The sequence below is a fragment of the Myxocyprinus asiaticus genome, chromosome 18 (assembly GCF_019703515.2).
Source record: "Myxocyprinus asiaticus isolate MX2 ecotype Aquarium Trade chromosome 18, UBuf_Myxa_2, whole genome shotgun sequence".
In the NCBI taxonomy this organism is placed as follows: Eukaryota; Metazoa; Chordata; class Actinopteri; order Cypriniformes; family Catostomidae; genus Myxocyprinus; species Myxocyprinus asiaticus.
This window is the reverse complement of record NC_059361.1, coordinates 17,556,199-17,568,958: the sequence shown is the minus strand read 5'-3', so window position 1 is coordinate 17,568,958 and position 12,760 is coordinate 17,556,199. Positions and strand designations below refer to the sequence as shown.

Here is a 12,760-nt window from a genome sequence, read left to right as displayed (position 1 = left end):
GGCCTTGTATTGTCACACACTGGATACTCCCGCTGGTGAAATCACATGATTTGACCAGTGTGATATACGCTTAGAAGCATTGGAACTGAAACAAATTGTTCAATAAGGTTTCAAACTTAATGAAGCATGTTTCTAAAGTGCTCATCACTTGTTAAAGTCTGCAGATGCTTGACTTTTGGATTGCTTGAGGGAGACATCAGTTTGATCATTATTATCTATCAGGAACAGGAAAGCAATGACTCAAAGCAGCTAGTAGTCATTCCTTTTCAGTCAATTCCCATGCTATACTAATATTAATGCGTGCACCAGAAGTGCCCACATTTTTATGTCAGCCGAAGTTCCGTTGAGGTGTAGGCTAAAAGTGTGGCCCCCTGTGCTCTGTGATGAAGCTCCACAAGAGAGCCTGCTGAAATACAGGTATGTCGGGAATTACTCTGGCATGGAAGAGAAGCAGAGGAAGAAAAAGAGATGGAGAGTGATGGCCGGTGGTCTATCTGCAGAGTGTTTGATGTGTCTGTCCATGCTTAGGAGCAGGAATGGGACAACATGCCATGCCAGAACAATGGGAGGACAGTCCAGACATTTAGGGGCCCTGCTGAGACGTAGGGTCACGGGGAGAGTACAGGCACCACAGAGTCTTACAGTCTGTCTCTGCTTGGAATGCCTCATTTACAGGAGAATCTGTCTGTGTGTGTGTGTGTGTTTGTATCTTTGGTTCTGTAAGATGCTTTAGGTTTTTTTCCTTGTATTTGCATCTTTATGTCAGAGTCATCACATTGGTGTTCCGGTGAAACTGAAAGATTGTCTGACCTTAAAGAAATAGATCACTCAAAGATGAAAATTCTGTGATAATTTACTCACCCTCATGTCATTACAAAGCTGTATGATGTTATTTTTTCTGTGGAACACAAAAGTAGAAGTTTTTGAAGAAGTTTATTGCAGCTGTTGCATACAACGACATTGTGACCATGTCTGTCAAGTTCCAAAAAGGACAAAACATCCCACCATAAAAGTAGTCCATACAACTCACGCACTATATTCCAAGTCTTTTGAAGCCATATGATAGCTTTGTGTAAGGAGCAGCCATAGACGCGAGGGCTTCATGCAAGCTTTGGTGGAGTTAAAATTTTGGTACAGCTTAAATTTTGGTCTGTTCTCCACACAAACCTTTCATATTGGTAAAGAAGACTTGGAATGTAGCGCACAAGTCATATGGACTAGAGGTCATCCAAAATATCAGTTTTACCAATTAATCGGTGCCTATAGTTTCTTTTTGGAACTATCGTCAAAATTCAATGTCAGTATATATATATATATATATATATATATATATATATATATATATATATATATATATATATATATATATATATATTAATTCCTCCATGTTTCTCTGTTGCTAAAACCCTCACGATTATTAATGTGAAATTTTATAAAAAAGACATATAATAATAGACAAGGAAACACTAATGATCTACTATTGATGAATGATGATCTGCTGTTGATAAATTACTGCTCACACACTATTTATTTGCCAATATTACAATGTTTACTTTATAGTGATTTTATTTTAATACATTGTAGATCATTTTAAGATTGCATGCTTTCTTTCACTTGTCTGTTTGTGTGTGCTGGAAGCACAGACATTGTTAAAATTAAAAGTCTTGTGGTATACACCAAATCTTCATTTTTCTGGTTATTATTGGGATTTTGGTTGCTAAGCAACCAAAGGGACATTACTCATTTTGTACTCTTGCAGCCTCTATGTCTGTGCCTGTCACAGTAATTAAAGACAAATACAAATTTTTAACATTCAATAAATAGATTTTTAAAACTATCAGTCATTTAATCGGTTTTCTGCCTTTTCCACCACCTTAGTTAATGATATCTACACTAATATTGACGGTTGACCTCTAATATTGACTGCTTTTATGGTGCTGCTTTGGTGCTTGACTGTCGTGTTCACTATGAACATTGATTATATGGCATGGGCTGTGTAAAGACTCTTCAAAAATTTCTTCTTTTGTCTTCCATGGGACAAAAATAACAGCATACGGGTTTGCAATAACATGATTGTGAGTAATGACAGAGTTTTCATTTTTGAGTTAACATTTCCTATATGACTCGTGCCATAAAAGCAGGCTGCATATTTTCAGGTTACCTGTCTCTTTCACTTGATCTGGTCGCTACAACAAAAAGTCTTTAAATGTAGTAGATTTTCTAAGATTTTCTTTGGAAAATCTGTTTTTTCCCTGTGTCATGAAAAAGTGAGAGATAAATAAAGGAATGGCAACAATGAAGACAGATAGAAAGGAAAGGAGGGGTGAAAGAGTAGGAAGTAGCTAACACAAGGTAGTAAGGAAAGAAAGCGTGAGAGAGAGAGAGAGAGAGAGGGAGGACAAGAGGAGGTAAATAACCTAAGGGGAAAAGATTGAGATAATAAAGTTAAGTGAGCGTGCAGATGAAGAGGGTGATTACAGTGGGGAAAAGGACTGGAGCTGTCTGTTTAGACAGAGGGACTTTGCTGTCAGTCAGTGTTATCTATGTTTCTTCTTTGTGTCTTTATCTGCCTTTAGATGCAAAGACTGTCTGTCTGGGTTAATGGGTTCCCTTGTGGTTTGTATTTTTGATGTTTGAAGTTTGTTGAATGTAAAAATTTTGGAGATTTTTGTCTTTCCCCATTTAAGTAGATAGGAATTGTACTAATAGCCATTGAAAATACCTGCCTGATAGGGACTTTGGTGAAACCTGGCCTGTCACGTCTTGATGCGCCATATAGCCCTACAGCTATAGTATGGCTTCAGATGACTATTATGATACTTTTTTTTTGTCATTTTGAAGTTCATAAGCGTGAGTAAATTGCCAAAATTAGCTTTTTGGTTGAACTTTAAGTACTGTTATTTTACTGCTAATGATAGATATACTTTACTAATACTTTCCTTTACAAGTGCTGATCATTTTCACAGTCATTTATTTGCCTCAAAAACATTAGTGATTCTTGCCTGCATACAGAAAATAAAGACTAACCGACATCTAGATGTGATAAAACTATTTTCGGAACAAGTAACAGCAGGAGAATTTAAAATTCATAACACGTTTTAAGGATGAAAGTGCTGCTTCCCACCATAAAGATTTAATGCACTCATGTCAGTTTTGCTTTTCTTTTTCTTTTCCATTTTGTAACCTCTCTGTTTTAAACTTTCATAGGTGGTGTGTGCTGTGGGTACATTTGAGGTGCAGATTCGACAGTGGCTGAACCCTCAGGGCTTTCTACTGAATGGGCAGTGCTGTGACCCCCAGGCCAGCGGGAGGCAGCACTGTTCATCAGGTGATCAGTGTGACACATACTTCAAGGCCTGTCTGAAGGAGTACCAGGCTCGGGTCGCACCTACTGGCACTTGCACTTATGGCACTGGCAGCACACCTATCCTGGGTGGCAACTCCCACACCTTACATCACCATGGGAACGAGGGAACCGACAGCAGAAATGGACAAATTGTTATCCCATTTAAATATGCATGGCCAGTGAGTAGAACGCTAATTAATTAATTGCTTTGCAATCCCTATTGCAACACTGTTAAAGTGAAAACATCTTTTCTATATACATCATGTATTGTTTAACTTTTTGCCGTGGATTGCTGCTGATACTCGGATTCGATGTGCAGGCTTTTTATCTGTTATCATACAGATGATTAAACATGTTTCAGTATATCGGGGGGTGTTTCTAAAAGGTTTCAATCGTGTCACCATTAAAGTGTCTCAGTTGCCGAGACATAACCTCTGCTACCCTTCATCTCAGATTTTAAAATAAACAAAGATTTTTCAAAGCACTGGTATTTTATGGGAGCATTTTGACACTATCAAGAGTGCTAGAGAAGACTGTATTTATATTTTCTGTTATTCCATCAAGTTCTTTTAGACTTTTTGGTTTACTGAGTATGTGAGACAATTCTGGAAGATTATTAGTGAAGCTATCCTTAGTGGCTGAAAGAATAGTTCTACCTGAACGATAGTGTGGTGTATACTGAGTGACATTAGATGATTGCAACAAACAAGAGACGAGGCAATCATCTGAGATGTCATCACTCTGCCGCAGAATTTCTAAAGTATCAACATCAACTCCATATGACAGAATTAAATCTAGCGTATGATTACGGTGATGAGTTGGTCTTGTCACATTTGGTCTGACGCCAAGAGAGTTGAGAATATCGATAATGAATGTTGACTAACAATTAAAGCTCTATCTACATTAACTACTAGATCAGATAGAAAATTTGCAAATTCACCAAGGAAACCAGAGTAAGGCCCGGGTGATCTATATACTGTAGCAAGGGCAAAAGACGACAGAGATTTTTTATTTATATCTGACGGTGTCACATTAAGCATTAGTAGTTCAAAAGACTTAAGCTCCTGTCCTCTGAGTAACACCAAAAACTTCACTGTAAACTGTAGCAACACCTCCTCCTCGACCCTTCAGACGAGGCTCGTGTTTATAACAATAACCTGGGGGAGTAGATTCATTTCAACTAATATATTCATCCGGTTTAAGCCAGGTTTTAGCCAAACAGAGTGCATCCACAGTATGATCTGTAATAATTAATTTACAATTAGTGCTTTCGTAGAAATAGATCTAAAGTTTGGTAGCCCTACCTTATATATATATATATATATATATATATATATATATATATATATATATATATATATATATATATTTTTTTTTTTTTTTTTTTTTTCCCTAAATGATTTAGTGAGAGTTTTGTTTTTGGTAGTTTGGGGAACAGACACAGTCTCTATATGATATCTAGGTGATACAGTATCTATGTGTTGTAGTTTATGTGACCTATGTGACGTCTCAAGGCAGCTAGCAGATGTTCGGTTTAACCAGTTTGTCTGCTTCCTGACCTGGGCCCCAGTTAGTCAAATACTTTTAAGACTATGAGACAAATTCCTAGAGAGGAGAGCGGCACCTTCTCCGGAGGGATGGGGTCCGTCTCTCTTTAGCAGGTCAGGTCTACCTCGAAAATTCTTCCAATTTTCTATGAATCCTATGCTATTCTCTGGACACCACTCAGACATCCAGCTGTTCAGTGACACTAATCTACTATAAACCTCATCGCCATGACAAGTAGGAAGGGGGCCAGAGCATATTACAGTTTATGACATCGTTTTTGCAAGTTCACACACCTCTTTAACATTATCTCTAGTGATCTCCGTCTGGCGAAGCCAGACATAATTAGTGCCGACATGAATAACAATTTAAAAAAATCTACTTTTATCAAAAGACAGCACTTGTAAATTTGGTCTGATGTCAGACACCAGAGCCTCTGAAATGCATTTAACATTGCTGGCTCTATTTCCACGTTCCTAACAGTAGAATCCCCAATTATTAGGGGTCTTTCAACATGATTCTCAGTGGATGTATCACTGAGTGGGGAGAATTGATTGGAAACCTTAACAGAAACGGGAGAGTGGTGTCGCTTTGCTGAGCGAGTATGCCGCTGAGACGTCACCCAGTCGCCCTGCTGCGGGGGCTCTAGAGCCGGAACCAAAGTGTGTGTGCTGCTCGCTGTTCTACCCGCATCCGAAACAGTATATACTGGCTTCTCTTTCTCACTGACCTCCACTAGTGTTCGGATGCGTGCCTCTAGCTCGGCAGAAAAGCGGAAAAACCAGAAGCATGTGGAAAAATGGCAAAGGATAAAACGATGAAGGTATAAGAATAAGAAGAAGCAATGCTAAGCAGGCTAGCAAGCTGCAAACACTCATGCAGTGTGCAGTGTGCTGTCAGCTAAAAGCGGTCTGTGAATGTTTATGTAGAAAAACATTTAAATACAGATAGGCACATGAAGGTGTCCTATGTACCTAAGTTCACTTTGGATGAATCTACCATGACAGGGCCCATCTCTCTTCTCTTCAACTGTGTAATTGACTGAGCACCAGTAGGTGGGACTAAGGGTGCAATGACGGAAAAATAGGCGTTGGATATGCAGATGTATTTGGCCCTGATGACGTCACAAGTTCCATGAATTCCAAACAAGCCGTTTTTGCAGCTTGGTTTAAATAAATGCTCTTTTTCTATTAAGGAGGAAGTTTTCAATTCTGAAACTGAAATGTTTTTATAGTACAAGACCTCTTATATGTCAAAAGATCAAGGAAAATTTGATTCCTCATGTCATGACCCCTTTAAAAATGTGACAGATATATATTGCTTCTGTATAGTAAAATTTAATATTTAATGTAGTAGTAGTAGTAGGCTAATAATAATGATAACAATAATATATAAATAATAATTACATTATATTTAAGCAATATCTCAAGCAAGAGTTTCATCTCTGCTTTCATTAATACTGTGATGCTCTACTGTGCAGAACTGTATTTGACAAAAATAATAATAATAATAAAACAATTTTGGGTTTTGAATTGTGCTGTGAGGATCAGCTCTTCATTTAATAAAAAATAATGCAATGGTTGAAAATAATTGTTTTGTTTTCATTTGATAAACCTTCTATGACTCAATTAGATTTTTTTTTAATGATAAAATGTAATTAAACTTTAAAACCTGGAATTCAGAGAAAGTAAAATGGAAAACACAGAATTTGGGAAAAATCAAACGGATTTCATACGGCCCTAGGAAATCAGTTTGAAAACAGTAATATGGTGAATCTAGTGGTGCAGAAATTGCCTTTAAGGTAATAAGCCGATGCACTATTTTTATTGACTTTCTAATAGGGAAGTATTTTCTTAACCTTGATCTGACCTGAGTGGCATTACGGCTAGCATATGGAGGTGGTAATGTTGGATAACTGCTGGCAAGACCTCAGGCACGCTGTGACAGGGATCCTTACTAAACTTCACTGCTGTGACTGATTTGGTCAGCGTTTGGCTTGCTCCAGCCTGGGTCTGTAAAGTGATTACACAAGAGCCTCTCAATTGATTAGTGCAGATAGATAGTGTGTATGTGTGAGTGAAAGAGAGAATAAGATGAGAGTGAAACTGAAAGTTTTGTCTTTTAATTTTATGTATTTGTATTGTGTAGGCAGGAGATAAGAGCATCTAGTTTTTAGCAATGTATATTATTACATGGCTCTCTGCAATAGACCTACTTAATTCTGGTGAGTCAGTCATGACATTTTACATTCAGTATTTTTGTAAAATTATGCTAAACTGCATTATTGACTGTAGTCTTGACTCCCAGGTGATTTCCTAAATACTAGCTGTGTGTGACAGATCTCTGGTTCTCTTAAGGAGGAAGCGAGAGCCGGGTAAATGTCCAACATAAGACTTTATTTTTATACACTTTTCAGTGTCACATAAAGTGGTTTGCTTTTCAGCTTAACGAATGCACACACGCACACGCGCACGCGCACGCGCACGCACACACAAAAACTCAACTGCATGCGTCTAAATAAAGTCTCTCTCTTCCTCCTCCGGTGGTTTGGATTGCCCTTTTATCCCTCTCCAGCTCAAACAGCAACACAAAACAGCTGTTAGAGGTGATTTCCTACAGGTGTCAATCCTTACCGTTCTTCCTCTCCCGGCCTCGCTCTCCACAGATGTTGCTCGGCCACGCCCACATTACCACACTGTGCTAGTCGTCATCTTCTCTCACTTAAAAATATCTATGTATATATATATATAATTTTAAGTGAGTGATTTACTCTCTAGTCATTGTCTTGACTAATTTAGTGTCTCATCCACTCCACTTTCTGTTAACCTAAAACCCTTTCTCTCTTTCTTTCTTTGTCAGTATGTCTCATCATTTTCTGTATTTTCTCTTATGTGAAACATTGTGTTTTTACACTATTCTCTTCCAGACATATCGACATCACTAGTTTATATTGTCTGAAGTAGCAAAGCAGACAGACCCACGATCACTACAATTATAGGCCATTAATCGTTAAACTTAAAAGCAAATCTTTAGTTAGACCACAGTGATTTAACACTGGCGTGGTTTTTCATGTTATAATTTCTCAACTTCATCCAAACTCTACTCGAAGAGTATTGCCTCTCTTGTTTTTCTTGTGGTGGAGATCATGAATGTCACAAATTGTCACATTGCTAAAAACTGTGTCATTACAAAGTATATCAATTTTATGATCATCTGATGAGTCACAGAAATCTCCAATATTAGAAAGATGAGTATTATGACCTCCAACTCTCTCATGTAAAACATTTTACAGTATACTCTTGCTGTAATTACTGTCTACTATGGTGCAACATTACAACCAGCTCTGGGCCACATAATCTCTTCAAAATAACTTGGCTGATGGAGGAGACTGATGGTTTGAAGGCAATGCTTTATCAATTTTAGCAATAATGTATTGCAGTTAAAGATAGTTCACCCAAAAAATAAAAATGGTCATCATTTACTCACCCTCATGTTGTTCCAAACTGGTATGAGTCTTTTGAAGCCATATGGTAGCTTTGAGTAAGGACCATGCTGAAATTTAAGTCATTATTCAATGAAAATCTTGCCTTGAAAATATTTCAATCTTTCTTTACAGCCATGGTCACTATTCACTTTCATTATATGGAAAAAGCAGCTTGGACATTTTGCTATAAATAACTCTGTTCAATGGAAGAAATAAAGTGAACCATTCCTTTTAATATATTCTACTTTATGAGTATATTCATGTGAGTCTGTGCAATGCAGATATGTATGCATGCATGTGTGTGTATGTGTTTAATATTGCATCAGGGTTTAAAGAGCACCTATTATGGTTTTTAAATGTGCCTAATTTTGTTTGAAAGGTCTCATACAATAGATTTACATGCATCCAAGGTAAAAAAAATAAATAAAAAAAACATTTTAATTTGCTCATAATTTAAATAGCAGAAATACCTTTTTTTCCCAGTGTCAAAAACGACTTGTTCAATGATCCGTTCTAAAGGATTCATTCTAAACTCCTCCTTTCAGAGAGCCTACTATGCTCTGATTGGTCAGATATCCCAGTCTGTTGTGATTGGTCTACCGCTTAGTGTAGTGTTTGAGGGCGGGTCAAAGCTGTTCACGAGCAGTCAATGAAGACCAGAGGCGGGTTTTTTGTTACCAAATTACGTAGGTTAGTACAGGAAGTAAGTCTGGAATTACTGATGACTCGTTTCAGGTGTTCAGAATCGGTTCTTTCTTTTGGGAGTCAATAACTTTGATTTTTGAAACTTTGCGTATTTGTTTTTACATTCACAAACAGCTATATAACACACTACATGAAAGGCAATATTTGAAAAACCATAATAGATGCTCTTTAAAGAGTCACTAAAGTGAGTGTGAGAAAATTCGACAGTAATAAAGACCATCTGGATCACTTTCAGGGCAGGGCTGAAGGGCGAGAGAGAGGGAGTGAATGGATTCTGTGGGCATCAAGGGAGTGAAAAAACAGTATTATCTGTCCATCTTTGTGTGGTGTTTAGGGTGGAGGGAGGGGAGGGGGGTATCAAAATCCCAAAGCCTCAGGTGAGGAGACAAACAGGTGAGCATGAATATTATGAGGAAAGGTGAGCTGTTCTCACTCTCTCTCCCTGGCTTTCTTCCTCTCTCTTCGCCTCCTTGCTTTCTGATCCTCTCTTTCTCTCTTTCCCTCACCCTGCTTATGCTGAAAGTGTTGATTGCTGAGTGATGACACACACAGTGCTTCACCGTTAAACTGTGTTGTCATACTGTATCGCATTGTGGCTCCTCTATTGTTTAGTGTTTCCTGATTAATGGTGCTGTGATTGAAAATGTTGGCCTTTATGTGGTCACTCAGAAAATTAGATCATCACTCTCCCTTTCTTCCGTTATGAAGAGAGATGACAAGAAAAGAAAAGAGAGGAGGGCGTTTATGAGAAGAATGAATGGATATGGAGAGGAAGTTGAATAGTTGATGGGTGTGTGAACTCCAGGTTGTGGGATTTGGGTTTTTGTTGGTGTCTTCAGTGTCCAAAGTCATTACCTCTCTCTCACCCCATAAACACTGGGGCATTTAAAGACAAAGGGGCAGATAATATGTGACTGGGGGTTAATGTGGGTTATTAGGGTGACTACAGCACCGGGCCGTGGATAATCACCATCTGAATGGGTCATTCTGTGTCAGCTTTACCAGAGTTCCCCGTTTTTTTTACTTGCATAAGAAATACATATATGAAGATCAAAGTCAAAATATTAAATGCCATTATATTTACGGAGTAATCCATTATTCTGTAGAGGGGGGTCAAAATCAGAATCTTCCCTTAGAGTTTGGAGCAAAACTACAATTTATAAATGACTTTAGAAAGATGTCAGGATTATTATTTTTACACAGAGATAGGTAGGCCTATTACTAAAATCAGTTGACTTCAGCAACTCTTATCACATTGCATGCCAATGGAGTGAGTCCAAAAACTTACAACTCCAGAAAGAATAAGCAATAATAGTACCTACAACTCCAGAAGCAATAAAGATATCTTAACTATATCTTCCCTATAAGGCCCTATGTGGTTAAATCCTAGAGATATGGGGCTCTCATTGTGACTCCATGTATAAATTGTTACATTTTACCCATTTTCAATGGTATGAAGCTTGTTTTTTAACAAAACAAGGCCTGAAGTACAAATTCTGTTAAAAGTTTTTCACGCACCGATAATCGGAAGATATTTCCGATGATATATACAGGTGCATCTCAATAAATTAGAATGTCGTGGAAAAGTTCATTTATTTCAGTAATTCAACTCAAATTGTGAAACTCGTGTATTAAATAAATTCAATGCACACAGACTGAAGTAGTTTAAGTCTTTGGTTCTTTTAATTGTGATGATTTTGGCTCACATTTAACAAAAACCCACCAATTCACTATCTCAAAAAATTAGAATATGGTGACATGCCAATCAGCTAATCAACTCAAAACACCTGCAAAGGTTTCCTGAGCCTTCAAAATGGTCTCTCAGTTTGGTTCACTAGGCTACACAATCTGCTGATCTGACAGTTGTCCAGAAGACAATCATTGACACCCTTCACAAGGAGGGTAAGCCACAAACATTCATTGCCAAAGAAGCTGGCTGTTCACAGAGTGCTGTATCCAAGCATGTTAACAGAAAGTTGAGTGGAAGGAAAAAGTGTGGAAGAAAAAGATGCACAACCAACCGAGAGAACCGCAGCCTTATGAGGATTGTCAAGCAAAATCGATTCAAGAATTTGGGTGAACTTCACAAGGAATGGACTAAGGCTGGGGTCAAGGCATCAAGAGCCACCACACACAGACATGTCAAGGAATTTGGCTACAGTTGTCGTATTCCTCTTGTTAAGCCACTCCTGAACCACAGACAACGTCAGAGGTGTCTTACCTGGGCTAAGGAGAAGAAGAACTGGACTGTTGCCCAGTGTTCCAAAGTCCTCTTTTCAGATGAGAGCAAGTTTTGTATTTCATTTGGAAACCAAGGTCCTAGAGTCTGGAGGAAGGGTGGAGAAGCTCATAGCCCAAGCTGCTTGAAGTCCAGTGTTAAGTTTCCACAGTCTGTGATGATTTGGGGTGCAATGTCATCTGCTGGTGTTGGTCCATTGTGTTTTTTGAAAACCAAAGTCACTGCACCTGTTTACCAAGAAATTTTGGAGCACTTCATGCTTCCTTCTGCTGACCAGCTTTTTAAAGATACTGATTTCATTTTCCAGCAGGATTTGGCACCTGCCCACACTGCCAAAAGCACCAAAAGTTGGTTAAATGACCATGGTGTTGGTGTGCTTGACTGGCCAGCAAACTCACCAGACCTGAACCCCATAGAGAATCTATGGGGTATTGTCAAGAGGAAAATGAGAAACAAGAGACCAAAAAATGCAGATGAGCTGAAGGCCACTGTCAAAGAAACCTGGGCTTCCATACCACCTCAGCAGTGCCACAAACTGATCACCTCCATGCCACGCCGAATTGAGGCAGTAATTAAAGCAAAAGGAGCCCCTACCAAGTATTGAGTACATATACAGTAAAAGAACATACTTTCCAGAAGGCCAACAAGTCACTAAAAATGTTTTTTTTATTGGTCTTATGATATATTCTAATTTTTTGAGATAGTGAATTGGTGGGTTTTTGTTAAATGTGAGCCAAAATCATCACAATTAAAAGAACCAAAGACTTAAACTACTTCAGTCTGTGTGCATTGAATTTATTTAATACACCAGTTTCACAATTTGAGTTGAATTACTGAAATAAATGAACTTTTCCACGACATTCTAATTTATTGAGATGCACCTGTATATATATATATCAGGATTTTTTTCAGAAATAAATTGGGCTGCTTGTTGCAAAATAGTCTTTATCTTTTCTAACATTTTTCTCAACACAACTTTGGTAAAGCCTGAGCGGCAGGGTAAATTAAAGAGGGTCACACACCGGACGCATCTGGTGGACATCATAACGCATTGTAAATTCGAAAACAATTATTTTCTACGAGGGTACGCACACACCGGCAACGCTCAGCGTCAAAATTCTGCTGTGCCACGTAGCGCAACTCATATAGTTTTCCATTAAATTCGATACAAATCATTATCAAAGGACAAAGATTATCTACTCTAGCCATCGCTGGATGATATATTGTGTATATGTATCTTTCATATAGCCTACACAATGTATTTTTTTAGTTATTTTTTTATTTTGTTACTATTGTCTTTTTGTGGTTTGACAGCTTGAATGAGAGAAATTGCATAATAAACATCGCAATTTCTAATTGTACATTTTGCGCGGTTACACCAGTTTCATACACTAACCTGTAAACTCATCAATGTAACTTTGTTCATTTTCAAAGAAGTACA

The 12,760-nt window shown here is 38.0% G+C and overlaps 1 protein-coding gene across 2 annotated transcripts in view; it reads left to right on the top strand.

The window, feature by feature from the left end:
- The window catches only part of LOC127456491 (protein jagged-2-like), an 84,129-nt gene that overhangs the window by 6,180 nt on the left and 65,189 nt on the right, over positions 1-12,760 (top strand). For both annotated transcript variants that reach the window (XM_051725011.1, XM_051725010.1), the window contains exon 2: positions 3,208-3,525. In XM_051725011.1, coding sequence (XP_051580971.1) covers positions 3,208-3,525 — 318 coding nt within the window. The remainder of the gene's footprint in view (positions 1-3,207; positions 3,526-12,760) is intronic.